General features: G+C 34.8%; 1 protein-coding gene across 10 annotated transcripts in view; it reads left to right on the top strand.

Moving 5' to 3' along the window:
• DOCK7 (dedicator of cytokinesis 7) overlaps positions 1-27,608 on the top strand; it is a 188,017-nt gene that overhangs the window by 43,085 nt on the left and 117,324 nt on the right. For all 10 annotated transcript variants that reach the window (XM_060410347.1, XM_015092015.4, XM_060410312.1 and 7 more), the window contains exons 5-14: positions 603-732; positions 827-1,039; positions 1,356-1,441; positions 2,234-2,300; positions 3,188-3,337; positions 7,185-7,265; positions 9,469-9,634; positions 14,814-14,956; positions 18,847-18,940; positions 20,338-20,500. In XM_060410347.1, coding sequence (XP_060266330.1) covers positions 603-732; positions 827-1,039; positions 1,356-1,441; positions 2,234-2,300; positions 3,188-3,337; positions 7,185-7,265; positions 9,469-9,634; positions 14,814-14,956; positions 18,847-18,940; positions 20,338-20,500 — 1,293 coding nt within the window. The remainder of the gene's footprint in view (positions 1-602; positions 733-826; positions 1,040-1,355; positions 1,442-2,233; positions 2,301-3,187; positions 3,338-7,184; positions 7,266-9,468; positions 9,635-14,813; positions 14,957-18,846; positions 18,941-20,337; positions 20,501-27,608) is intronic.

Raw genomic sequence — 27,608 nt, 5'->3', positions numbered from 1 at the left:
GTTATGAATGCAGTTTATATTTTCTACTCTTTCATTTTATTTTTAACCTGGCTTCCCATCATTTCTTTTTACTGACCAGTTTTCTTAATTGAAAGTACATTAAAATACAGTATATCCATAGGATTGTCATGAAAAGAACGACATTATGATTTACTTCTGGAAACTCATAATCTGCTGTCTAGTTGGATTAAAGGAACTTTGGATGGACGTTTTCTTAAACCTTTGGTTAAATGTTTAATGGGACTCCTCTGGTGGCTCAGACGTTAAGGAGTCTGCCTGTAATGTGGGATACCCCAGTTCAGTCCTTGGGTCAGGAAGATCCCCTGGAGAAGGAAATGGCAACCCATTCCAGTATTCTTGCCTGGGAAATCCAGTGGATGGAGGAGCCTGGCAGGCTACAGTCCAAGGGGTTGCAAGGAGTTGGACATGATTGGGTGACTTCACTTCTTCTTCTTAAATGTTTAGTATACTCAAAACTGCCAGAATATATTCTTACTATGTAAAGAAATAGTATGGAGAAGAGTTAGCTTATTATATAATGATGATGAACATGAAAAATTTTCAGAAAATTGATACTTACTTAACTATTTTATTTTGAATAGATATCATAAACTGGGAACAGGATTTAATCCTAATACATTAGATAAACAGAAAGAAAGGCAAAAAGGTTTGCCGAAACAGGTGTTTGAATCTGATGACGCTCCAGATGGCAACAACTACCAGGATGAACAAGTAATACTTTTATTTTTAAATGACTATAAGACGTTCTTTTAAAATAGTTTATTTTTTATTCATTGATTAATATATTTAATGTTTTGCATGGCAGGATGATCTTAAAAGACGTTCAATGTCAATAGACGATACTCCAAGGGGTAGCTGGGCCTGCAGTATTTTTGACTTGAAAAATTCACTTCCTGATGCTTTGCTTCCCAATTTACTTGATCGAACTCCAAATGAAGAAATAGACCGTCAGAATGATGAGCAAAGGAAGTCAAACCGTCACAAGGAACTCTTTGCCTTGCATCCATCACCAGATGAGGTATAGAAACTTGGATAAAGAAGCAAAAGATTACAGAGATAGATGTTTTGGGAGTATGAACTGTATATATTAATAGTTTAATGATAAATGTGGGGAATAAAAGTTAATGGAAATATAGCTAAGCTTTTTGTAAATGAAATATAATTGAACACACAATCTAATGACTTTAGTTTGAGGATAAATAGGCCATTCTTTTCTTTGCTTACTTGTGAAGACTAAAAGTAGTAGGTTAATAAAATAAGTTCTTAAAAAATAAATTGTAAAGGGTTGAAACATGGTAAGCATGTTCATTTGGGTGTTGCTTGTTAATTTGCAGGAAGAGCCGATAGAACGACTTAGTGTTCCTGATGTGCCCAAAGAACATTTTGGTCAAAGACTTCTTGTAAAATGTTTATCACTAAAGTGAGTATTTATTTTGTTTACTATATAACTTTTCTTTTCTGGAGTAATGTTTTGAGTACCAGTAAAAAAAAAAAAAAAATCCTAGTAGATTTGTGTTTGTGTCCTTTCGAAAAGTATTGTTCTATACATAATTTTAAATGCTTCTAAGCATTTAACCTTACCTATGAAGCTGAACTTCAGAGCACTTTTGGCTCACAGGTGAAGATGACTCTTTGCCTCAGTTATATAATTATCTTAAAACTTGAAAAAACATTCACTGAAATCTGTAGTATTTATCAGACACTGTTCTTGGCTTGAGGAATACCAGTAGTATCTTTTTCCTTAGAGTTGATTTTATATTTGTTTCATGGTGTGTATTAAGTCTCTTCAGTCTTGTCCAATTCTTTGTGATGCTGTGGACGGTATCCCGTGGGGCTCCTCTGTCCATGGGATTCTCCAGGCAGGAATCCTGGAGTGGGTTGCCATGCTTTTCTCCAGGGGATCTTCCCCACTCAGGGATCAAATCCACATCTCTCTTTTCTCCTGTGTAGGCAGGCCGGTTCTTTACCACTAGCGCCACCAGGGGGTGGACTTCTTTTTTAAGCTTTTGAAGTATGTGCTAACTAACAGTTGAAATAGACTGTGGAAGATATACATGGAAAAATGTGTTCAAGGAAGATGGGTAGTATAGATGGTATAACACAGGTAGATAAAAATACAAGGTATAGAGAGAATTTATTTTTGGAATGAGAATTTCTCTCGAACTGTGTATTTTATGTATATATTTAAAACTCATCCTTCTCCTTCCTAAAGGTTTGAGATTGAAATTGAACCCATTTTTGCAAGTTTGGCTTTATATGATGTGAAAGAAAAGAAAAAGGTAAGGTTATATAATTTGAACGTAGTCTTTTGTCACAATCAGAGGTTCTGAAACCTGTTTCTAATTTGTTTTATAAGATAATGATTTTTTGAGGCTATTATTAAACATGGATATTTTTAAAAAGAAAATAGAACTGTGAGACATTATTTTCCTACTGTAAAATAGTTTAGTTGACTTATTTTTTGTTTCATTGAAAGAGTTCCAAAAAGAAGTAGCAGGAGTAACTTTATACAAGAAAAGCATCTTAGGCAAATGATGTATAAAGAGTTAGATTGATGGTGACAGTGACGTTTTGTGGATGTAATTTTTAAATTCTCACTAGCTATTATTAAAAGATCATTTATTTATATTTTAAATATTCTTGTCTCAAATATTGCTCTTGGTTTTGCTGTTATATCTTTGTTACACTTAGGAGTTTTTCAGAGGACTTACCATACAGCATTTTTAGTATTCTAAGCCTCCCGTGCAGTAGAAGGGTGAAATGCCTTTCATGACTTCTGCTGTCAGCATATTGTGGAACTCTACTCCAGCATCTTGTATTTACTAAATCACATCTTCTGAAATGTTATTTAAGTTTTCAAAGACTCAACTTGGGGTAATTCATCTTAATAATAGTTTCTTTAAATACTTTTATCAGAAGTCAAATTTCTTACTAAAAGAGTATAGGATATGGTTCTTTAGAATATGTTTTTGCATTAATTCTTTTTGTTTTGATTTAGATATGTAAAGATCTTTGTATATCTTCACTGATAGTGAAATGTATGGTACACTGTATGTTAGTATAATTGTTTAATAACTGTAATCTTTTAAGACTGAATACTTATGGTTTTTGTGAGTGTTTATAAAATGCACAGGTTTTAAATTTAACATATGAATATGTGTTTTAGATTTCAGAAAACTTTTATTTTGACCTTAATTCTGAGCAGATGAAAGGATTATTACGTCCACATGTTCCACCTGCTGCTATTACCACCCTGGCAAGATCAGCTATTTTTTCTATCACTTATCCTTCCCAAGATGTTTTTCTTGTAATAAAGGTGAGAATAATGTTAAATATATTTATTTATTTGTGTTATGTCTGTGTACTTGTCTGCCTGTCAATATCACAAGCTTTTTAAGGTCAAAGATTTTATCTTTGCCTATTTTTTCATGTTAATATTTTTAACATAATATTGGATGTATCCTATAGGTGCTACCTAAATTCTTCTTGAGTGGGAAGCTTTATTAGAATTCTCTAAATAAGCAGATCAATAGGAGGAAGATACAAATACATATGGAGGATTGCTATGTTGTAGACTTGAGAATCCATTTTTGAGAAACCTTAGTCTTTGTAGTGTTCTTGCCTGGAGAATCCCAGGGACAGAGGAGGCTGGTGGGCTGTCGTCTGTGGGGTCGCACAGAGTCGGACACGACTGAAGCGACTTAGCAGCAGCAGCGGCAGTCTTTGTTCTTGAGGTCTTCAACTAACTGGATAAGGCCGCCCACATTATGAAGGGTAATTGCTTTACTCAGTCTACTGATTTAAAAGTTAATCACCTCTAAAAAAATACCTTCACAGCAACATCTTGACTGGTATTTGATAACTTAGCTGGGTTGGCATATTAAACTAACCATCTATGGTTATTTGGATATGGAGCTATATATACTGTGGTTTTATCATGCAGTTCCTAAATTATATAAATATTAAAATTAAATCATTGAAATCATGGAGCATTATGATTTGACTATCAATCAATTAAGAATAAGGATTACAGATACTAAAATTTGAATACTAAGCTACCTAGCTTAGGATAACTTAATAATTATTTACCTTAACTTGACCTTGACTTGAGAGTTGCCTAAAATATAGTCTTTAATCATTTTACCTTAAAATTATCATAAAAAGGTAATGAATTTTATAATAAGGTTATAAAGTAGATTGTCATGAAATGAATTTTATTTACCCACAGGAATAATGTCCTAATTTGTGGATAGATTCCTATGAATTCAGGTTAAAATAAATCTTAGTTACAATGAACAATTCTCCAAGCAAAGATTTAGCAGCAGTGGTCTTCAGAAAGTCACTTATAAGTAAAGTTCTAGATATTAAAATAATTGACAAATGTGTATACACCATTATTTTACATGGGAAAATAGTAAGTTTTCATAAAATAGAACATATTTGAGGGAATGAACTAGAAAGATAGCGATGATGATTGGAATACTGTCTGCTTGAAAATGAGATGGTTCATACCATATGGTCCCAATTGTGTAAAATCATGCACATATACCTAAACACACATAAAAATTTGTATATAAACAGAAAAAGACTTTTGTGCAATTTCAAAAATATGAACAAGTTAAGATGTGTACAAATTTTAAAGAAATTATATTTAAAAGTTTTCTTTTATCATAGTCCAGCAATATAATTTTGTTTTTTGAGAGAAAATTCCCTTGGTCTATATATTCGTTAGTTATTCCTCTACAAGAACAAAACGACAAAAATCTCCGTGGCACCCAACAGTAAGCATTTGTTTAGTTCACGCGTCTAAGTTGTCTGGTGGTCAGCTGATCTAGGCTGTACTCGGTTAGGTGCTTGTGCTCCTTCCAGGTGCCTGCAGGTTGGTCAGTTGATTTACATACTCCATTCAGTTAAACCACCAGCATCACAGGGAGGCCCAGTGATACCGCTGAGCCGCCAGGGAAGCCCAGGGATTAGTGAAGGGCTTCTCAGGTGGCTCAGTGATAAAGAATCCATCTGCCAATGCAGGCGATGTCAGTTCAATCCCTGGGTCAGAAAGATTCCCCTGGAGAAGGAATTGGTAACCCATTCTAGTATTCTTGCCTGGGAAATCCCATGGACAGAGGAGCCTGGCAGGCTATAGTCCATGGAGTCACAGAAGAGTCAGGCATGACTTATCAACTAAAGAACAACAGCAAATTGATTAATGATGTTGAGTGTGTTTGTCATATGTTTCTTAGATACTTGTTTGACTTCTTTGGCGAAATGTCTGTTCAAATCCTTTGCTCATTTAAAAATCAGGTTATTTGCTATTCTCTTCAGTTGTAGGATTTCTTTATCTGTTTTGGATATTAATTCTTTATCAGTTATATGATTTACAAGTATTTTCTCTCTCATTCTGAGAATTGCCTTTTCTCCCTGTAGATTTTGTCCTATCATATAAAAAAGTTTTAAATTTTGATGTAATCCAGTTTAATGATTTTTACTTCTGTTGCCTTTGCTTTTATTGTGTAAAATCCAAGAATCTATTACTAAATTTAATCACATGAAGCTTTTCCTTTATTTTTCTTCTAGGAGTTTTATAGTTTTAGGGTTTTTTGGGGGGGGATGGTCTTTGATCTGTTTTGAGTTAATTTTTGTATATAATGTGAGGGTTCAACTTTATTCTTTTGCCTTTAGAAATTTAGGGATTTTTTAAACACCATTTGTTGGAAAAACTATTCTTTCCACATTGAATAGTCTTGGCATTCTTGTAGAAAATTATTTAACTCTTTACAGTTTTCAGATTACAAATCTTTCAGCTTTTTGGTTTATACTTCAGTACTTTATTCTTTTTGATATTATAAATGGAATTATTTTCTTAATGTCCTTTTTGAATTGCTTGTTAGGGTATAGAAATACAACTTATTTTGTTCATTTTGTATCCTTCAACTTTGCTGAATTTATTTATTTATTAGTTGTAAAGAGTAAGATCATGGCATCTGGTCCCATCACTTCATGGCAAATAGATGGGGAAACAGTGGAAACAGTGGATGGTTTTATTTTTCTGGGCTCTAAAATCACTGCAGATGGTGATTGCAGCCATGAAATTAAAAGACGCTTACTCCTTGGAAGGAAAGTTATGACCAACCTAGAAAGCATATTAAAAAGCAGAGACATTACTTTGTCAACAAAGGTCTGTCTAGTCAAGGCTATAGTTTTTCCAGTGGTTATGTATGGATGTGAGAGTTGGACTTATAAAGCAAGCTGAGTGCCGAAGAATTGATGCTTTTGAACTGTGGTTTTGGAGAAGATTCTTGAGTCCCTTGGACTGGAAGGAGATCCAACCAGTCCATCCTAAAGGAGATCAGTCCTGGGTGTTCACTGGAAGGACTGATGTTGAAGCTGAACCTCCAATACTTTGGCCACCTGATGCAAAGAGCTGACTCATTGGAAGAGACCCTGATGCTGGGAAAGATTGGGGGCAGGAGGAGAAGGGGACAACAGAGGATGAGATGGCTGGATGGCATCACCGACTCAATGGACATGGGTTTGGGTAGACTCCGGGAGTTGGTGATAGACAGGTAGGCCTGGCATGCTGCGGTTCATGGAGTAGCAAAGAGTCGGACACGACTGAGTGACTGAACTGAACTGAACTGAATCGTTTTTTTGTGGAATATTAGGATTTTCTCTGTAAAAGATCATGTTGGCTGTAAATAGAGATAATTTAAATTCTTCCTTTTTAAATTTGAATGTTTTTGTTTCTTTTTTGGGCGCCCTTTTTCTTGTCACATTGCTCTGGCTCAGACTTCTAGTATTTTGTTCAGTAGAATTGGTGAAAGTTAACATTCTTATCCTGTTCCTGATTCTAAAGGAAAAGCTTTCAGTTTTTCAACATTGAATAAGATGTTAGATGTGAACTTTTCATAGATGGGCTCTTATTGGGGTAGTTTTCTTCTTTTCCAAGTTTGTTGAATTTTTTTTTTTTTTTATCATGAAAGGGTGTTGAATTGTCCAATCCTTTTTTCTGCAATAATTAACATGGTCATGTGGTTTTGTTCTGTTATTCTGTTAATGTGATGTATTAAGTTGATTGATTTTTGTATGTTGAACCGTCCTTGCATTCCAGGCTGATTTCTTTTATTTTTAAGCTTAATTAATCTTTCCTTTTTTGCCTTTGACAGCTAGAAAAAGTGCTGCAGCAGGGAGACATTGGAGAGTGTGCAGAACCGTATATGATTTTCAAAGAAGCAGACGCCACCAAGGTAGAGTTTCATGCCGCTTATTCCCCCACTTTCATCGTTAGCAGTCACCCTCCATTTGCCTCAGGTCACCAAGCCCAGCCTTAAGTAGTCTTTGATCTCCAAAATTACAATCTGAGAGGATGCTATACTGAGCCTATTAAATAATGTTACTACTGAAATTTTCTTTTCTTTCTCTGGTGGCCTACTTGTTTTCTTTCTTCTTTATTTCCTTCGTCATCTGGTTTGAGTCATGTGCTATGCTATTCTTTGACATCTCCCCAACATGACTCAAACCAGATGACGAAGGAAATAAAGAAGAAAGAAAACAAGTAGTAACTAGTTGACTCTTAAATTTTTTTTTTCTTGGAGAGAAAGTAATTCAGTTTAATTCCTAAATAATGAAAAATTTTCTGTATTTACAAAATAGTGATTTTTTTTTTTTTTGGCTACACTTTGCAGCTTTTGGGATTCCCAGCCAAGAATGGGATCCATGCCCCCTGCAGTGGATTTGTGGAATTCAAACCACTGGACCATGATTTTTTTTTTTTTTTTAACCAAACAGTGATGTTGATGAAACTTCTTCTAGCAAAGTAGATGAATTTTGGATATCAGTCTAGTGGCAGATAATTAAGGAATATTGTAAAAATAGAAAATATATTCTCCCCTTTGCCAACAGATAACAAATTTATAGAGTTTGGATAAACTTATGAAGCAAAAATAGTTGATGAATAATTGGTACCAAATTCTAGGTACTCTGAGTTAGCTATAAGAGTAAAAAGTGATTTTTGGATCTTTGAACACATGATTTAATGTCAGACAGGCAGGAGAAGTGTGCTTGAGGAGTATTGAACAAATCACCAAAATGTAGAAAATTGTTCCTTTCTGTTTTTTTGAGATTTATAACAAGAACTGAGCCTTTTTTGCTAATATGGGTACATCGGAGCACATGATGTTCTCTGATTCCTAGATCCTAGATATCTGGTTGAAAGTAGGGTTAAAGTATTCTGGCTTTCCCCAGGTCGTCATTTTACAAATTAAATTTTCTCTGTTATATGAAACTCATAGGTGTGTCACTGTGGCTTATTTCAGTTTTCCCTTATGTATTTACATAATTTCAATATGGGTCCTTAATTCTCTGTAAGTACTCCTAAAGCAAGGACCTGTTTTGGAGATATAATAGACATAGTAAAAAGCATTCTTATCATTTCGGTATCCCTTCATCTTTTCTCAGTCCTGAGTCCCATGGTAGGACACTGCCATTAGAGTATGACCTCACTGACATCTTATATGGAAAGAGCACATGAGAGATTTTGGTGTAGATTTTCACCCTTGAACTATGGATTGACTATTGCAGGCCACATTAGTGTTTGTTTCAGGAATAGCCTAAAAGTTGAGCCAGCTTCAGGTTGTCTTCCAGATAAGCATGTACTGTTTGGATTATTAGTCTTTTTCAAGGATTTAGTCCCCTTGTACTTTTTTTTGTTTGTTTCTCTTATCACAATTCTGGACATATTATTGTTGGTCTGTTTGTGCCCTACCTACTTCTACATCATAGTTGTCATAAGTTATTGATTATTTCAAAGTGGCCCAAATGCTTCCATTTTTTTATAGAATAAAAAAATTAATAAGTCATAACCTAGAATATTTTGTGATTGACAGCTGATGACTGGAACATGGCTGTATTTCTTTCATAAAATAGTACATGTCGTACATTAACATGCTTGACACTTGCTCTCCTTTCTTTTATCCCCAAATAAGATCATGGCTAACAAATTTTAAAGACTTTTAGATGCATTTGTAGAACTGGTTAAGGTTCTTTAGTAGTTAATATACTGTTAATTGGGGCTTCCCCAGTGGCTCAGCAGTAGAAAATCGGTCTGCAATGTAGGAATTGGCAGGAAATGCAAGTTCAATCCCTGGATGGGGAAGATCCCCTGGAGGAGGGCATGGCAACCCACTCCAGTACTCTTGCCTGGAGAATCCCATGGACAGAGGAGCCTGGCAGGCTACAGTCCATCGGGTCGCTAAGAGTCAGACATGACTGAAGCAAATTAGCATGTACGCACACACTGTTAATTGATTGCTAAAAGGTAAGGATTGTTTTTCCATCTTGCTGAGAATTGAAAATTGTTAACCTTTATATTTTCCTTTATATATTATGATATAGCCTTTAATTCATTTCTTTTGAGCATAATCATATAATGTATAAAGTTTTGTTTTACAGAATAAGGAAAAATTGGAGAAGCTGAAAAGTCAAGCTGATCAGTTTTGTCAAAGACTTGGGAAGTATCGCATGCCTTTTGCTTGGACTGCAATCCATTTAATGAATATTGTTAGCAGTGCTGGGAGTTTGGAAAGAGATTCTACAGAGGTAGAAATAAGCACTGGAGGTAAGAGTGTTTTATATATAATAGTTCTAGAGTTTTTGCTTACATAGGCTTGTTTTATTTGTCAACTGTGCAATGTAATGAGGCATTGAAAGGGTTTTCTTTTTCTCCTTAACAGGTTTATTGAGATGTAATTCACATATAATTTGCCCATTTAAGATTTCTAATTGTGTTTTTTGTTATATTCATAAGGTTCTGCAACTGTCACCACAATCTAATTTTGAAACACTTTGATACTCACTGATGGTCACTGTTCATCCTCTTCAAGTCCCCACACTCAGTGCTAACCAACCTGTAATCTGTTTAGTCTGTATGGATTTGCCTGTGCCAGACATTTCATATTGATAGAATTATACAATATGTAATCTTTTGACTACCTTCTTTCACTTAGCATAGTGTTTGAAAGGTTTATCCATGTTGTAAATGTATCAATATTTTATTTCTTTTTATTGCTGAATAATAGTCCCTTGTATGGATATACTACATTTATTATCCATTCATCAGTTGGTGGACATTTGGATTGTTTCAACTTTTTGTTTATTATAAAACAGCTGCAAGGAAAATTCATGTACATGCTTTTGTGTGGACATATGATTTCATTTCTCTTAGACATATAGCTAGACATGAAATTTCTGGTAATATAATTCTTTGTTTAACCTTTTGAAGAACTGCCAGACTGTTTTCCAGTGTGGCCATACCATTTAAAAATTACACTAGCAGTGTATGAAGGTTCCAATTTCTCCACATCTTTGCCAGTACTCTTATTATCTGTCCTTTGAATATAGCCATCCTAGTACAGATCAAGTGGTATCTCATTGTGGTTTGGAATTGCCTTTCGCTGATAGCTAATGATATTGAGTTTCATTTTGTGTGCATTTATTGTTTGTATATCTTCTCTAGAGAAATATTTATCTTTTTCCCATTTTTAATGACTTTTTTCTTATTATTTACTTGCTCATTTTTTAACTAGCTTTTTTTGTATTCTTATTGTTATAATTAATAGTTATAATTTATAAATGACTATATAAGTAGTCATTTATGTATTCTAGATTTGTTGTTCAATCGTTAAGTCATGTACAACTCTTTGTGACCCTGTGGACTGCAGCACGTCAGGCTTCCCTGTTCTTCACCATCTCCTATGAGATTGCCCAAACTCATGTCCATTGAGTCAGTGATGCCATCCAACCATCTCATCCTCTGTCTCCCCTTTCTTCTCCTGCCCTCAGTCTTTCCCAGCATCAGAGTCATTTCCAATGAGTTTATCTCTTCGCATCTGGTGGCCAAAGTATTGGAGCTTCAGCTTCAGCATCAGTCCTTCCAGTGAATATTAAGGGTTTATTTCCTTATGATTGATGGTTTGGTCTCCTTGTTGTACAAGAGACTTTCTAGAGTCTTCTCCAGTGCCACAGTTAAAAATTATCAATTCTTCAGTGCTCAGCCTTCTATATGGTCCTGCTCTCACATCCATACATGACAGCTGGAAAACCAAAACTTTGATTATACAAATCTTTGTCAGCAAATTGATGTCTCTGCTTTTTAATATACTGTCTAGGTTTGTCATAGCTTTTCTTCTAAGGGATAAATGTATTTTAATTTCATGGCTGCAGTCATCATCTGCAGTGATTTTAGAGCCCAAGAAAATAAAATCTGTCACTATTTCCACTTTCCCTCCATCTATTTGCCATAAAGTGATGGGTCTGGATGCCATGATCTTCATTTTTTGAATGTTGAATTTTAAGCCAGCTTTTTCACTCTCCTCTTTGACCCTCGTCAAGAAGCTCTTTAGTTCCTCTTCAGTTTCTGCCATTAGAGTGGTATTATCTGCATATCAGGGACTGTTGATGCTTTTGGAGATCTTGATTCCAACTTGTGATTCATCCAGCCCAGCATTTTGCATGATGTGCTCTGCATATAATTTAAATAAGCAGGGTGACCATATACAGCTTTGACATATTCCTTTCCCAGTTTCGAACTAGTGCTTTGTTCCATGTCCAGTTCTGTTACTTCTTTTCCTGCATATTCTGGATACAAGTCCCTTATCTAATAAAGGATTTGAAGATATTTTCTTCCATCCTGTGATTGTCCTTTTACTCTCTTGATGGCATTGCTTGAAGCACTGAAGTTTTATATTTTGATGTTCAGTTTCTTTTATATTTTTTCTTTTGTTACTTGTACTTTTTCTATTGTACCTAAGATAGCATTACCTAATTCAAGACTGGAAAGGAGCTACTTGTATGTTTTTGTCTAAGAGTTTCACAATTACAACTCTTACATTTGGGTATAGTTCATTTTGAGTTAATTTTTGTACATGATAAGAAGTAGGGGTTAGCTTCATCTTTTCTAAGTAGATATCTAGTTGTTCGTACACCATTTGTTGAAGAGATCATTCTTGCACTATTAAATGGTCTTGGCATAATTGTTGAAAATCAGTTGACTGTAGATATGTGGCTTTATTTCTGGACTCTCATTTCTGTTTCATTGATGGATATGTCTAAGCTTATGCTATTATTATACTGTCTTTTTAATTTTAGCTTTGTAGTAAGTTTAGAAATTGGGAGTGTGGGTCCTCCAGTTCTTTTTCAAGATTCTTTTGACTATTTTGAGCTCTTGTATTTTCGTAAGAAGTTTAGAATCTGTTATTAATTTCTGCACAAAAACAGCTGGAATTTTGATAGAAATTACGTTGATTTAATAGATCAATTTGGGGAGAGTTTCCCTCGTAGCAGTATTAAGTCTTCCAGTCCATGAAATGTTTTTCCATTTATTTAGGTCTTAAGTTTTTTTAAATGGTGTTTTGTAGTTTTCAGTGTACAAGTCTTGCCCTTCTGTTGTTAAATGTATGTTCATGTGTTTTTTTGTTTTTTGATGCTATTTTAAATGGAATTGTTTTCTTAATTTCATTTTTATAATGTTCATTTCTAGAGGTTGAAATACAGCTGGCTTTTTAATATTGATCTTGTACTTTGAAACCTTTTTGAATTTTTTAATTCTATTTTTTTTTCTTCTCTGGATTCTATATACAAGATCATGTCATCTGCAAATAAAAATTGGTTTACTTTTTTCTTTTCCATTTCAATGTCTTTATTTTTCTTTTGTAATTATCTTGACGAGAACCTAGTGTATAAGTTTTAAAAAACTGGTTTAGTTTTTCCTTTTCCATTTTAATGACTTTATTTATTTTTCTTTTCTAACTATCTTAATAAGAACCTAGTGTATTAGTCCTCACCTTATTCCTGACTTAGAGGGAATGCATTCAGTCTTTTCACTATCAAGTATGATGTTTGCTGTAGATTTTCCATAGATGTAATACAGTATTTTGAGGAAGTTTCTTTCTAGTCCTAACTTTTTGAGTGTTTTTATCAGGGAAGAATATTGGATTTTATATTAATAAAATGCGTTCTCTGCTTTTATTGAGATGACTTGTCTGGTTTTTGTCCTGTAGTCTTTTTGTATGGTGTATTGCATCAATTGATTGGTTTTGGATGTTAAACTAATAAATTTCTGGGAGAAGTCCGACTTGGTCATGATATATGTTAATAATTTTTATAGGTGTTTATTTAGAACCTGTTTCCTAGTATTTTGTATAGTGATTTTGCTTCTATTAATATGTTCCTGAGGGATACTGGTATATAGTTTTTCTTCCTTGTAATCTCTGATTTTGGTATCAGGATAATACTGGTGTCATAGAAATGAATTGTAAATTCTTATTTCTGTTTTTGGAAGAGTTTGTAAACAGCTGGTGTTAATTTTTTATTGAAAGTTTGAAAGTTTTCAGTAGTCAAGCCATTTTGGCTTGGTCATTTCTTTGTGGTAAGTATTTTCTTTACTAACTAAATCTTTTATTTTAGATCTGTTCATATTTTGTCTCCCTTCTTGAGTCAGTTTCAGTAATGCATATCTTTCTAGAAAAATACTCATTTCATTCAGATTGTCTTATTGTTGTCTAATCTAACTGTTGACCTACAGGTATTTGTAGTATTTTAATATAATCCTTTTTCTCTCTAAGATTTGTAGTGCTGTTCCCTCTTTCATTCCTGATTTAAGTAATTTGAGTCCTTTTTATGTATTTTTTCTTCATCACTTTAAAGTTTTAAAAATGTTATCTTTTTGAAGAATCCATGTTTGGTTTCAATGATTTTTTTTTTTTTGCCTGTTGTTTTCTTAGTTTATATTTCATTTATTTCCATTCAACTGTTGTCTTTTTTGATACCCTTTCTAATGTTTGCTTTGGATTTAGCTTTCTCTTCTTTTCCTGGTTTCCTAAGATGTAAATTTAAATTACTGATTAGAGACCTTTCTTTTTTAATATAAACATTTGCAACTATAAATTTCCATATGAGAGCTTCCTTATTGATATATTAAATGTTTGGGGATTTTATATTTTCATTTTCCTATATCTTAAGTGTTTTTTAATTTCCCTTGTTATTTTGTCTTTGATTGTCAGTTATTCAGAAGTGTACTGTTTAATTTCCACATGCTTTTGAATTTCCCAGATTTTCTTTTGTGATTGATTTATAGGTTAATTTCTGTTACTCTTGGAAAACATATCTTAGATGATTTCAGTCACTTGGAATTTATTGTATTTTGTTCTATAGCTTAGTGTAAATAGTCTTGTCTTGGAGAATTTCCTGTGTGTGCTTGAGAAGAATCTATATTATGCTTTTGCTTAGTGTAGTATATAGACTGTAGATAACTTTTTGATCTAGTTTGTGTATAGCTTTGTTTGTTTTCTGTTTCCTTGTTGATCTTCAACATAGTTGCTCTATTGGTTTTGAATAATAAGTTTATCTTGCAAAGACTTTGAATGCAAGTTATCATATCTGTTTCAAACTCAAGTGCTAAGACTGTGGGGCCATTATAAGGTGACTAAAATTTACATTATGTGAATATTTTCTAGTAAATATGTAGTGCCTCTCTAAGTGCTTTTCATAGCTCATCTTTGGTTATTTGCATAATCTTTACGTGGTAGTGGTTTATTTTACACTGGAGAAGTTTTAAGAGCAAACCCAGAGATTTAGGTGAAATGTTTCCTTACAGATCTCTCCAGAAGTTAAATTTTTCTACTGTAATCAGTATGCTGAAGGGACAGTTTTCAACTTTAGTAGATATTTTCCTGTGTTTGTAAAGCTGATACATTTTAAATATCATGGAAATGAATATCTTGCTTTTTTTTCCTTGGTAGAACGAAAGGGGTCTTGGTCCGAGAGGAGGAATTCTAGTATTGTTGGAAGAAGATCACTTGAAAGGACAACAAGTGGAGATGATGCTTGTAACTTGACCAGCTTTCGACCTGCTACTCTCACAGTAACAAATTTTTTTAAGCAGGTATTGTTCTGTCATGGAGGAATTCTAGGGGGCTACTTGCACATAAATTTTTCTTGACTCCAGAAAAATCATAATTGTCCAAGTAGCACATGTATATGTAATAATTGATTGTGCTTTCAAGAAGTTAAAAAGCATTAAGAATAAAAATAAAAAGTATAAGGAAATACCTGTTGTTTTTATAAGAAAAAATAATTAATTTTATACCTGTTGTTTTATCATATTTATTTAAATGTTGATGTTGACTAGTAATGCTTCAAAATCAGTCATCTGTATCTGTATCCTGTTTCTTAATTTTAATATTTTAACTTTTCTTAAGCATTGATGGTTTATGAATTTTCTTAGTCAATTAAACTTGGTGGGATTATGTCTATCCTCACCACCCAAGTTTTTTTTAACCTGAAATAGCACATCCATGGTATATAGAATAGAAGTTTCAGGCTCTAGTAGTTTATTTTTGTGCTAGAATTATTTTTATAGGTGAGTTTATAAGTCTAAACAGTTCTTGATCGAAGATATTTTGTTCTTTGCAAGTATATTTTCTGTACTTCAACTTGTGAGTCAGATCAGTAGTTTTCAAATACTGGTCATGATCCATTAATGGTAAAATAAATTTAGTAAATAACACTCAGCTTAAAAAAATGAAACAAGTTGAATAAAAAATTAATAGTGCATTGCACTTCATGAAGTTAAGTTTCAGTAGGCTTTTTTCCCTCTGAGTTTTACGTGTGTGCATACCTGTCTGTATGTCCTTATGTGATGTGTATGCTACTGGATTTTGATGTAAAATGAATTTTATACTCTGAATTAAGATCAGAAAATTTTGAAAGTCTGTCTAAAGTAACCAGATAACCAGAACTATAATAAGAATGGGAGAAAATTTGTATTTGGGTGACACACTGTCGAAGGGTACCATGCATATATTTTGGAGCAGATTAAAGGAAAGGGCTAAGTATTGTCTCAAAATTCTCCTACTGAGGTGTTACTCTAAATAGGAAGAGAAAATCCTGGCTTAGTGACACCTTGTAACTTGAGAGGGCAAGGTGTTTAGGGCAGGTTGTGTTGTGATTTGACAGGTAGTAACCTATTTGACGGAGAAGGCAATGGCACCCCACTCCAGTACGCTTGCCTGGAAAATCCCGTGGATGGAGGAGCCTGGTGGGCTGCAGTCCAGGGGTCGTGAAGAGTTGGACATGACTGAGTGACTTCACTTTGGCTTTTCACTTTCATGCATTGGAGAAGGAAATGGCAACCCACTCCAGTGTTCTTGCCTGGAGAATCCCAGGGACAGGGGAGCCTGGTGGGCTGCTGTCTGTGGGGTTGCACAGAGTCGGACACGACTGAAGCAACTAAGCAGCAGCAGCACCTGCTTGAAGCCCTTTTCACAGTTGTGTATCAGCAGCATTCACAGGCAGCTGCTCTGAGAGACTCAAGTGGAGAACAAAGCCAGTGAGAAGTGTCTGAAGTGGTAAGGGTCTTCTTATTGTGGTAATAGTGCAAGAAAGAGTCTAGAAAATGCCATAGTGTTACTTGGATGAGGTAATAGGCCAAACTTAGCTGTGGAAAGAGGGCAGTAGATGTACTTGTTACTTGTTTACTTGTAGCTATAACATTTCTCTTTTTCCTTCTTCAACTGGTGTTCCACTTCTGCCACTATTTCCTCAGTTCCTTTTTGGTTTAATTCAGCCTACTTTATTATTGAACTACTGTTGTAATCTTAAATCAACAAGTCATCCAACCACCCACCCACCTGTTGATTCAACAGATGCTTTTTGAGCATTCACCATGTACTGAGCATCAATCCACCCACCTACCTACTTATCCAATACATATTTTTTGAGCATTCATCATCTACAGAACCCTATTGAAGACTAGTAACTGGAAACTGGAACAAAGTAATTATAAAAAACTTAAAAAATGATGGTTTCTGGATATATGGAGAAATGGAAAGCACTTACATTTAACTTTTGTACAGTTCTGTAATTTTTAGCTTAACATGTATGACTTTTATAAGCATTTTTATAAATAGCTTGAATATTGTGTATCAGGCAAGTGCAAATTAAGTAAAAAAGCAGATATTACAAGTTTAATAAAGTAGAACTGAAGGTACAATTTCTCCTAAATAAGGTACAGAAGGCAACTTTTTTTCTCATTTTGTTTTTCTAACTGATGAGTGATTACTGTCCATGATTTGATACAGTTATCAGGAGTGTTTATGTACAGATTTGAAATGTGTCAGGCCAACATGATTAGAAATGTAGAAAGATTTAAAACCAAAAATTAAATCCATGCATTATAAGGATATTTGTTCTGTTGTTGACAGGTATAGTAGTTATATGTTGCTTCAGGAGCACATAGCAGTGAACAGGCAGTGTGGAGGAATGAGTGTCAGCCTGGCTTATTCATGTGTTTGGAGATTGATAAGAGTCACTTGATCTAGAACTTCTGCTGGGAAGACTGAAATGATTCAGACTTTTTACATGTTGCTCACTCTTAACATCTAGCAGGCCAGCTGGGTCGTGTTCTTATGGCAGTGACAAGTTCCAGAGAGGAAGCAAGCTTACTTTTGCAAGCATTTTTCAAGTCTCTATAACATGTTTGTTTACTGGTTAGAACAAGTCACATGGCCAACTCTAGGGAAGGGTATTATGTCCCATGCAGCAAAAGGTATGGAAACGGAGTAAAAAGAATGGAAGTCATTAATATAATTGGTTTAACAAGTTAAGTAGACAGAAATGAGTGAGTCTTGAGATAATCTGAATGTATTCTAAATAAGGGCCGTTTAAAGATCTGTACTAATTTCTATACTCAAAAGGAGAGAATATACTGTTTCAGTGACTGATAGAACATTTACAATAGTTTAGTCATATATTAGGTCACTGAAAAGATCTTCATGAAGTCAAATTCTCTAACTATAACTCAGTAAAGCTAAAAACCATTTATACAAGTATTAACAAAAGTCTCTAACCACTTAGAAGGTAAAAATCACTATTTAAAATAATGGGATAAAAGAAGATCAATTCTGTATTCTGCTTAGAATACAATAGTGAACTACTGGGATTTGGCTCAGGTGAACTCACAGTAATAAAGGAGCCTTAAATATATTTATTACCAAATAAGATAAAAAGATACTATATGAACTATGCATTAAAAAAATAAGATGTCAAATGCAGGAGGTTTGGATTAATAAAATCTAAAGACTGACTCTTAAAGAAAAAAGTCAATCGCTGCCTATTTTAACTGTAAGAAAAAAATTACAGTAAATTGGAAATTCTTTGTTAATTAGACCTGGTCTTGTTTTTTGTGTGTGTCTTCCCATTGACTGAGGTCCTTTTAGAGTTTTCTTTTTAGTCATATTATCAGGATAGTTATGGTTTTTTAAGTGTAGTTTTTTGTTATTTCTTTCTTTTCATTTTCAAATTTAGCCAGTGCTCCGTATTTTGCTTTTAAGAAATTTGGCAATATAAACGTGCAAAGACAAATGAAAATGCAAGTGGAACAAATTTAAAGACTGTTATTTAGATATATATGTATATATATACACACATATATGTCTTTTCTGTCTATATTCATGTTTTTCTTCATCTGCTTCTAACTTGCATTGATTTTTCTATATTTTGGAATGCCCTGTAGTACCTTATAAACATAGGTAATGGGCTGTAAATCTATAAAGTTAAAACGTAGATAGCAATATTATAGCTTAATACAACTTAAAAGCATAGAAAGAAAATAATTCAGCATATTTAATTTTAAACATAATTGTGTTAATTTAACTTTTCATTCAGACTAAATTGAAGGAAGAGGGGCAGGATTAATTAACAGGCAATATAAATTTATTTTCAGTGTACTATATTTTTTTGATCAAATACTTTTTCCTCTATTTTTAATATTAGGAAGGAGATCGCTTAAGTGATGAAGATCTGTACAAGTTCCTTGCTGATATGAGAAGGCCATCTTCTGTTTTACGGCGACTAAGACCTATTACGGGTATTTAAACATTTTTGTGTAGACATGATGACAGCTATTATCATTAAAAACTGTATTTTTTGTGACAATGTGTTCTTTTTTTCTCATATCTGACCGTATGTCTTTTGTGCTCAATACCTGTCAGTCTCCTTCATTTTACTGTCCTACTCTCATGTAGTCTAACAGTTTGGATGCAGGATTCAGTACCTTTGATAATTTGAGTACTGAAATGAGAATAATGAATAATATTGTGGCTTAAAATTATTTTCTAGAGGGAAGAAAAATACATGTAATGGTAGATATTCAGAAATAGGTTTATATTGTGATCAGAGCAAAGTATTCCAGAGTAAAACTATTTTGAAGTCTATCAAGTTTGAGCAAATTCCGGGAGATGGTGAAGGACAGGGAAGCCTGGCGTTCTGCTGTCCATGGGGTCGCAAAGGGTCAGACATGACTGAGCGAGTGAACAACCAAGTTTTGTTTAAACTGGCACTTCTCCTGTGGCCCAGTGGAAATGCAGGAGACACAGGAAATGTGGGTTTGATCCCTGAGTCAGGAAGACCCCCTGGAGGCGGGCATGGCAACCCACTCCAGTATTCTTGCTTGGAGAACCCCATGGACAGAGCTGGAGGGCTATCGTCCCTAGGGTCTCTTAAGAGTTGGACATGACTGAGCATGTGCACAAAAGTTTAAGCTGAATCATTTAATCTTTGAAATGTTGGCTTGTTTCCCTATAAGATTCCTGTGTTTTTTTTTCTTCTCCTTTGCCTCTTCCTTCCTTTCCATTCATTCATTCAGTAAGCATTTATTATTTTATCTTTTTATATCTGTGTTAGTAGTTTGAGATTTGATATGATGAAATAATTTAGAGGTCTGAGGTGGTAGCAATTTTGGTTTCTTTCCAGGCTTCTTGAAGAAATAGGATTTAAATCCTTCCAAAAATTCTTCAGCATGAGGTTGTTATTATTATTATTTTTTATTTTATTTAAATTTTTTAATTGGAGTACAGTTGCTATACAGTGTTGTGTTAGCTTCTCCTGTACAACAGTGTGAATCAGCTGTGTGTGCATATATCCTTGCCCTTTTGAGCCTCCTTCCCTCCGACCACCACTATCACAGAGCACCGGGCTAAGTTCTCTGTGTTATATAGCAGGTTCCCACTATGTGTTTACACATGGTAGTTTATGTCAGTTCAGTTCTCTCAGTTCGTTTCACCCTCTCCTTCCCTACTGCCTCTTCCACGTCACGTGTCTGTTCTCTATGACTGCATGTCTGTTCCTGCCCTGCAAACAGGCTCATCTATTACCATCTTTCTAGATTCCATACACATGCATTAATACAGGATACTTGTTTTTTCTTCTTCTGAATTACTTCACTCTGTATGACGTGTTGTTTTTATAATGTATTTTTGTATGCAGCTCAGCTGAAGATAGACATTTCTCCTGCACCTGAAAATCCTCATTACTGCCTGACCCCAGAGCTGCTTCAAGTGAAGCTTTACCCTGACAGCAGAGTTAGACCTACTAGAGAAATTTTGGAGTTTCCTGCAAGGGATGTCTACGTTCCAAACACTACTTACAGGTAATGCGTTTTAATTTTGGAGAATTCCTGAAGTAAGGTCCAGTATGTTCTAATATTAATATACAATGAAAGTCTTGCAAAATCCTTTGTAGCTTTGCTACTTATTTCATTTCTTCATGATTTTACTAATAGCTATAATGCATTTAGCTCTTACTGTGTAATAGGTCTGTTAATTACCTAACATACTTTATCTTATTTAATCCTCATAGCTTGAGGTAGGTATTACCTTCATTTTAGAAGTGAATAAACTGAGAGAGAGAGTTCACACCTGTGTTGGAGCTAGCATTTGAATTGTGGGTTGCTAGGTTAAAACATTTGAACTTCTAGTTACTGTATTTCCTCAGATGTTCTTATTAGCAGAATCTAACATTACACATGAATTAAATGTATGTACCTGTACTATGTTCTAATAATTAATATATTCAATTATATTCTATAATTGATATAATTCTATATTATAACATCCCCTGGAGAAGGAAATGGCAACCCACTCCAGTACTCTTGCCTGAAAAATTCCATGGACTGAGGAGCCTGGTAGGCTATAGTCCATGGGGTTGCAAAGAGTCGGACTTGACTGAGTGACTTCACTTTCACTCTCTGTATTACTCAGAATACTTGACATGAGGTGGTTGGATAGGATTTTAGACTGAACGCTGCATAACTCCAGGGGTACCATTTACATGTTCTTTGTATGAATGAGGCTCCCTTTGGTTGTGAATGCTGAGACCAGGACTTGACATGTCTGTTGTGATATCCAGCAGGGCACCTCAGACACAAGTTTCTGCCTCAATTCCTCACGTTAGTATATTTCACCACGTACCCAATTCCTGAGGCAAAATGTTTAGAATCAAAATGATTTCTCTTCTTTTGTATTCCTCACATTTACTCCTCCAAGAAGTTTTGTAGGCTCTGCTTCAAAATGAATCCCAAATCTAATGCTCCTTACCTCCTCCACCTTTGAAATTCTACTTGTCACCATCCAGATCAGCACTGTCAAACAGAAATATAATGGGAGCCACATTTGTAATTTTCAATTTTATAGTTTCTACGCTAAAACAATAGACAAGTGAAATTAATTATAATCATAGGTTATTTAATCCAGTATATCTAAGATAGTATTATTATACCATATAGTAAATGTCAAAAATTCTTTTGCTTTTTGCCACTCCTTTATCTTCAAAATCTGGTGTGTATTTTATACTTAAAGCACGTTTCAATTCAGATGCGCTGCATTTCAAATGGTTGATAATCAATAGAACTAGATACTAGAATACTGGATGGCTGCTGATCTAGAATTTTGTGTACATTTTTATATTTGATCTTCTTACTTCTACCCATGCCTCAGTCAGTTCTCAACATTGTAGTCAGAGAGATTTTTAAAAGATATAAATCAGATCATTTGGTCCTGTGTCTTAAAGTCCTCCAATGTCTTCTATTTTAAGCAGAAAAATAATGAAGACTGTAAGACTATATGATCTAGCTCTTGCCTTTCTTTAACTTCATATCCTACTAATCTCTATCTTGCTCATTTTAGCCTCAATGGCCTTTTAGGTCATCCTTGAATAAACAAAATTCTGCCCAAGATTTTTTTATTTTTTTCTTCTCTTTGCCTGTTGTGTTTTGCTCCAGATCATCACATGACTTGATTCCTTATTCAGTCATATATCTATCTACTTAAAGGTCATTCTCATCACCCTGCCTAAAAGATCCATTGCTTCTCTCCTCCAGCTTCTATCCTTCCTTATATTTATCATTATCTGGCATTACAATATGTATTGAATTGTTACATGAATGTAATTATTGTAAAAGGCAAGGGCTTGTCTATTTGTTTACCACTTTATCTCCAGCATATAGAATAGTGTGCTAGCAGGTGGAAAGTACACAGTAATACTTATTAAATGTGTTAAGAAACACGACACTGTATAGTATTATGAATGGGATTTAGAGTCGCACAGATATGGGTACGATATCTGACTCCACTGTTTACTGTTTAGTAGCATAGAACAAATGACTTAGTTTATTGGCACTCAGTTTTATTCAAATGTGGGGATGATAATACCTATCTTCTTTTGTGAGGGTATGGAGCACAAACTGTTGCATGTGCTTGGCATTTAATGTGAGTAAAACTCCTGGAATATAAGGTAAATGATATATATACTGCTTTTAAAAGAAACGTGTAAAAAAAAAGAAAACAGGTTTAGAAAAAAAAAGAAACAAGTGATACAAATATTCTCCTATAAGTTTTCAGTTCAGTTCAGTTAAGTTGCTCAGTTGTGTCTGACTCTTTGTGACCCCATGGACTGCAGCACACCAGGCCTCCCTGTCCATTGCCAACTCCTGGTGTTTACGCAAACTCATGTCCGTTGAGTCAGTGATGCCATCCAACCATCTCATCCTCTGTCGTTCCCTTTTCCTCCTGCCTTCAATCTTTCCCAACATCAGGGTCTTTTCAAATGAGTCAGTTCTTCACATCAGGTGGCCAAAGTATTGGAGTTTCAGCTTCAGCATCAGTCCTTCCAATGAACAGTCAGGACTGGTTTCCTTTAGGATGGACTGGTTGGATCTCCTTGCAGTCCAAGGGACTCTCAAGAGTCTTCTCCAACACCACAGTTCAAAAGCATCAATTCTTTGGCACTTAGCCTTCTTTATAGTCCAACTCTCACATCCATACATGACCACTTGAAAAACCATAGCCTTGACTAGACGGACCTTTGTTGGCAAAGTAATGTCTCTGCTTTTTAATATGCTGTCTAGATTTCTCATAACTTTTCTTCCAAGGAGCAAGTGTCTTTTAATTTCATGGCTGCAGTCACCATCTGCAGTGATTTTGGAGCCCCCCAAAATAAAGTCTGTCACTGTTTGCACTGTTTCCCCATCTATTTGCCATGAAGTGATGGGACCGGATGCCATGATCTTAGATTTCTGAATGTTGAGTTTTAAGTCAACTTTTTCACTCTCCTCTTTCACTTTCATCAAGAGGCTTTTTAGCTCCTCTTCACTTTCTGCCATAAGGGTGGTGTCATCTGCATATCTGAGGTTATTGATATTTCTCCTGGCAGTCGTGATTCCAGCTTGTGTTTCATCCAGCCTATAAATTTTATATATATTTTATTATATATAGATATATGTGTGTGTGTATGTGTATATATATATATATATATATATATGTGTGTGTGTGTGTGTGTGTGTGTGTGTGTGTGACTACTTAAAAGAACATGGAATAAAGAAGTGAGCCATGGTTGGTATTGAACAACTTAGATGTTATCAACCCTATCTCTTATCTAGTATATGACTCTCATGTAAAACATTCCTAACTTGTGTGTATCTTTCTTTCTTCTACTTGGATTATTTCAGAGACAGGGGAAATGAAAATTGGGGACTTTGAAGGGTCTTTTCTTTCATTTTCCTATTTATCTTTTAAAATTTATTTGCATATATAGATTTTAAACAAATTATATGAGTGTACTTAGAGTTTGTGCCATCAGGCTTAAAGGTAAAAACAGAGGTCCTTCATCTTGTTTGAACCATCCTTTCCCTACCTTGATGTCTAATCTTTATTGTCAGTCACTGCTGTCAGTAGTCACTTTATGGCCTGTCAATTTTTGCTCCTTCTTTTGTTGTTTTACTCTTTGTTTTTAAATAACATGGCTATTTCTTGATTCTCTTTAAATTTAAAATACCTACTGATTGCTGTAGAAGGTGAAGATTTAACTCTGATATCCTCTTCCTTAAAAAAATACATACACTTGCATAAACCTTGAAAAAAAAATACTTGTCATCTCTGTAAAGCTTCTTGCAATACAGTAAAATCCATCAGATTATTTCCTCTCTTGTACCTTCCTTAGTCCCTTTGCAACTAAATTATAAGTTAGTATGGCAGGGGAAGTTTTCAAGGCTCACTTGGCTTACTGTAGAGTTGTTGTCTTGGAGCCTGTTAGAACCATTTTCCTAGAAATTCTGTTTGCATTTGTTTTGCAATGGAGTTCTTGTTTCCGATGTATTTTTTGTTCTTGGTTTACTCATTATACTGAGAGACTTCAGTATCTCCCTGGATTAAAGTGTTGGAAAGTAACCTGGCACATATTAAATGCTCGATAAAAGTTAGTCATTAGTGTTAGGCATAGTTGCTTATTTAAAGATAAACGGAGCCTTAAATCTTTTAGGTTGTAGGTTATTGCTTTGTCGGATAAACGTAATCATGTTGTTAGATGTATGATTGTCCTTGGGATTACACATATGAATTTAGAAAAATAGTTTTTATGTTTGAGATGGAATCCTTGATTTTATATTTTCTAAAATGTCGTTGAAACCTCATTTTATAAAGGCTTACTAGGGAGATTGTTAATCTTATTTTCATGACCTTGAACTGCACATTTCACACCAGTTGAGTAATTTTGCCCTGTTTGATTTGCCATGAAAACACTTTGGACTTTGATAAAAGGGCCAACATTTGGTTACTTTCTTTTCCATTTTCAGAACTGTGTTGTGTGATCACTTAGTAGTAAATGCATAAGCACAGTGCTTGTTGTTCTTATGGGGAAAAAAAGATATTTGATTATTCTAACAGAATGTGGAATATGTGCTTTATGAGGAAGTAATTAGATACACAATAAATACTGATTCATGAATGCATTTTTGATTAATGAATAAGTTAATTGATTACCATGAGTTATGCTATTAGGAAGAAAAAGTACAAGCATGAAAACATGCTGATACTAGATTGATAGTGTGTAAGTAGATTATACTACAGTAAGTAACCCTGACACAAGAAATGTATATACTTGTTCTCAGTAAAATTTATACCAGTTCAGTGTAATCTCTTGATATAGACATTTTGTAGTAATTCACTAAAAGCAAGTAAATAAGCTCTCTTTGGTGCTCTTGGGATTTTTGCTACTGTTTTTCACTATTTTAGTTTTATAATTTGCCAGATTTATTTTTCTGTCTTTAATTGCTAAGTGCCAGTTGAAGGGGTCCAGACAGTGATGCTGCAAGGTTTCAGAGAAAAGCCTCCGTTTACTAGGATATTTGTGAAAGAAGTGAGATTATCTTTGCTTTGTTGTGGTTCAGTTGCTTAGTCATGTCTGATTCTTTGTCACTCCCTGGACGGCAACACGCCAGGCTTCCCTGTGCTTCAGTATCTCCTAGAATTTGCTCAGATTCATGTCTGTTGAGTTGGTGATGCTGTCTAACCACCTCATTCTCTGCTGTCCTCTACTCCTTTTGCCTTCAATCTTTCCCAGCAGCGGGGTCTTTTCCAAATGAGTTGTTTCCTTGCATTAGGTGGCCAAAGTATTGGAGCTTCATCTTCAGCATGAGTCCTTCTAATGAATATTCAGGATTGATTTCCTTTAGGATTGACTGGTTTGATCTTCAGTCCAAGGGACTCTCGAGAGTCTTCTGAGAGTCTTCTCCAGCACTGAATTTAGAAGCGTCACAGGAGGCAGTGACCAAAACCATCCCAAAGAAAGAAATGCAAGAATGCAAAGACAACAAAAAAAGGTTGTCTGAGGAGGCTTTACAAATAGCTGAGGAATGAAGAGAGGCGAAAGGCCAGGAGAAAGAGAAAGATATTAGAATCTTATTAGGATTTTATCTTAAATCTAAGAATCTTACCTTAAAATTGCACATGAATTCTGTTTTCTACTTCATAAATCCACTTCATATAAAAATAGTTATTTCCTTCCTAAAACAAAAAAGTGATATTCGTGGGAGATGTGTCATGTTAATCCCATGGACTTGCATTTGTCATTTAGCTGTGCCCTCATAAGAATGTGTACCCCAATTAGAGGCGCATAAGCCTACAAAGCAAGATCCAAATCCCTTCCAGGTATTCAGGGTTTCTAAAACCTGACCCCCAAATACTTGTTTAACCATTTCCTGCCCAACACAAACCCTCGGCTCTAATCAAAATTATTTATTTCGAAACCCCACTGTATACTTTCCTAATGCCATTTCATTATTTCTAGAATGCCTCCCTAAACCTTTCTGCTTGGTAAGGTCCTATATATACTTCAAGGTAGCACAGGAAGACTGTACCTCTTATATTATGACATGAGAGCCATGTAATTAATTTTTCTTACACTAGGTTATCGTATGATGATAGATCTCCCTTTAGAACTGGGGTTCTTATTACCCTTTGCCAGTCTTGTGAATCCTCTGTAAGTACGGTAGTGCTATTAAGGTATATACAGAAATGAGGAGAATGTGAAAAAGTAAAAGGGAGGACCAGCAGAGGCAGTAAGGTTTTGATGGATTTGTTATTTAATAAGTTGAGTTTGAACAGGCTATAGAATATCAAAAGGAGAAATGGCAGGTGGCAGTGGAAGAAGGGGAAGAAGGTTAACTGGAGAGAGAGAGATACCTAGAGTTGGGAAATGTATTCATGGAAAATAAATGAATCCATGAGAATAGATAGAATTTCTGAGGTCCGAATAGAAAAGATGTTTGAATATTGTATGTCGGTCCACAGTGCTGAATGCTAGGAAGAAATAGGGCATTAAAGATGGACTCAGGGACTTGCCTGTCGGTCCAGTGGTTAAGACTCTGCATTTCTACTGCAGAGGAAGTGCAGAATCTGCATGCTGCGCTGGCTCAGCCAGAAACAAAAGCAAACATGGGGAGTAGTAGTACTGTGGAAGCAAACTAACTGAAGGTCAGGTTTGAGAAGAGAATATTGTTATTAGTAAATAGTAAAGAAATCAAAGGGAATGTGGACTGAGAGGTCACTGGATTGACAGTTGTGTTGATGGTGCAATTAGAACCCTTTTGGGAAATTAGTGAGGACTGAGGACATAATTTTGTGAAGCATAAAGAAAAAAATCCTTTCTCTAACAGAATTCTCTCTCAATCTGAGCTTTATATGCAGGAAACAACTCAGTATTCCTGAAAGAAACAAAATGCAGCACATTGTATGAGAATTTAAAAAAATTGGAAAACAGAGAAAAAATTGTTATATTAAATAACATTATTTTGCATTTGAAAGCTTCTACTTTTGGGGGGGGAAAAAGGCCATTTTGTCACTCTTGCTTTCAAAGGTCAATTTTGACAGCTTGAATGTGGTTCTGAAAATGAAAATTAATTCCTGCCTTTATTCCTTTGTATGTTT

The sequence above is a fragment of the Ovis aries genome, chromosome 1, assembly GCF_016772045.2.
Source record: "Ovis aries strain OAR_USU_Benz2616 breed Rambouillet chromosome 1, ARS-UI_Ramb_v3.0, whole genome shotgun sequence".
Classification (NCBI taxonomy): Eukaryota; Metazoa; Chordata; class Mammalia; order Artiodactyla; family Bovidae; genus Ovis; species Ovis aries.
Note: the sequence above shows the minus strand (reverse complement) of the source record. Positions and strands in the feature narration are given on the sequence as shown.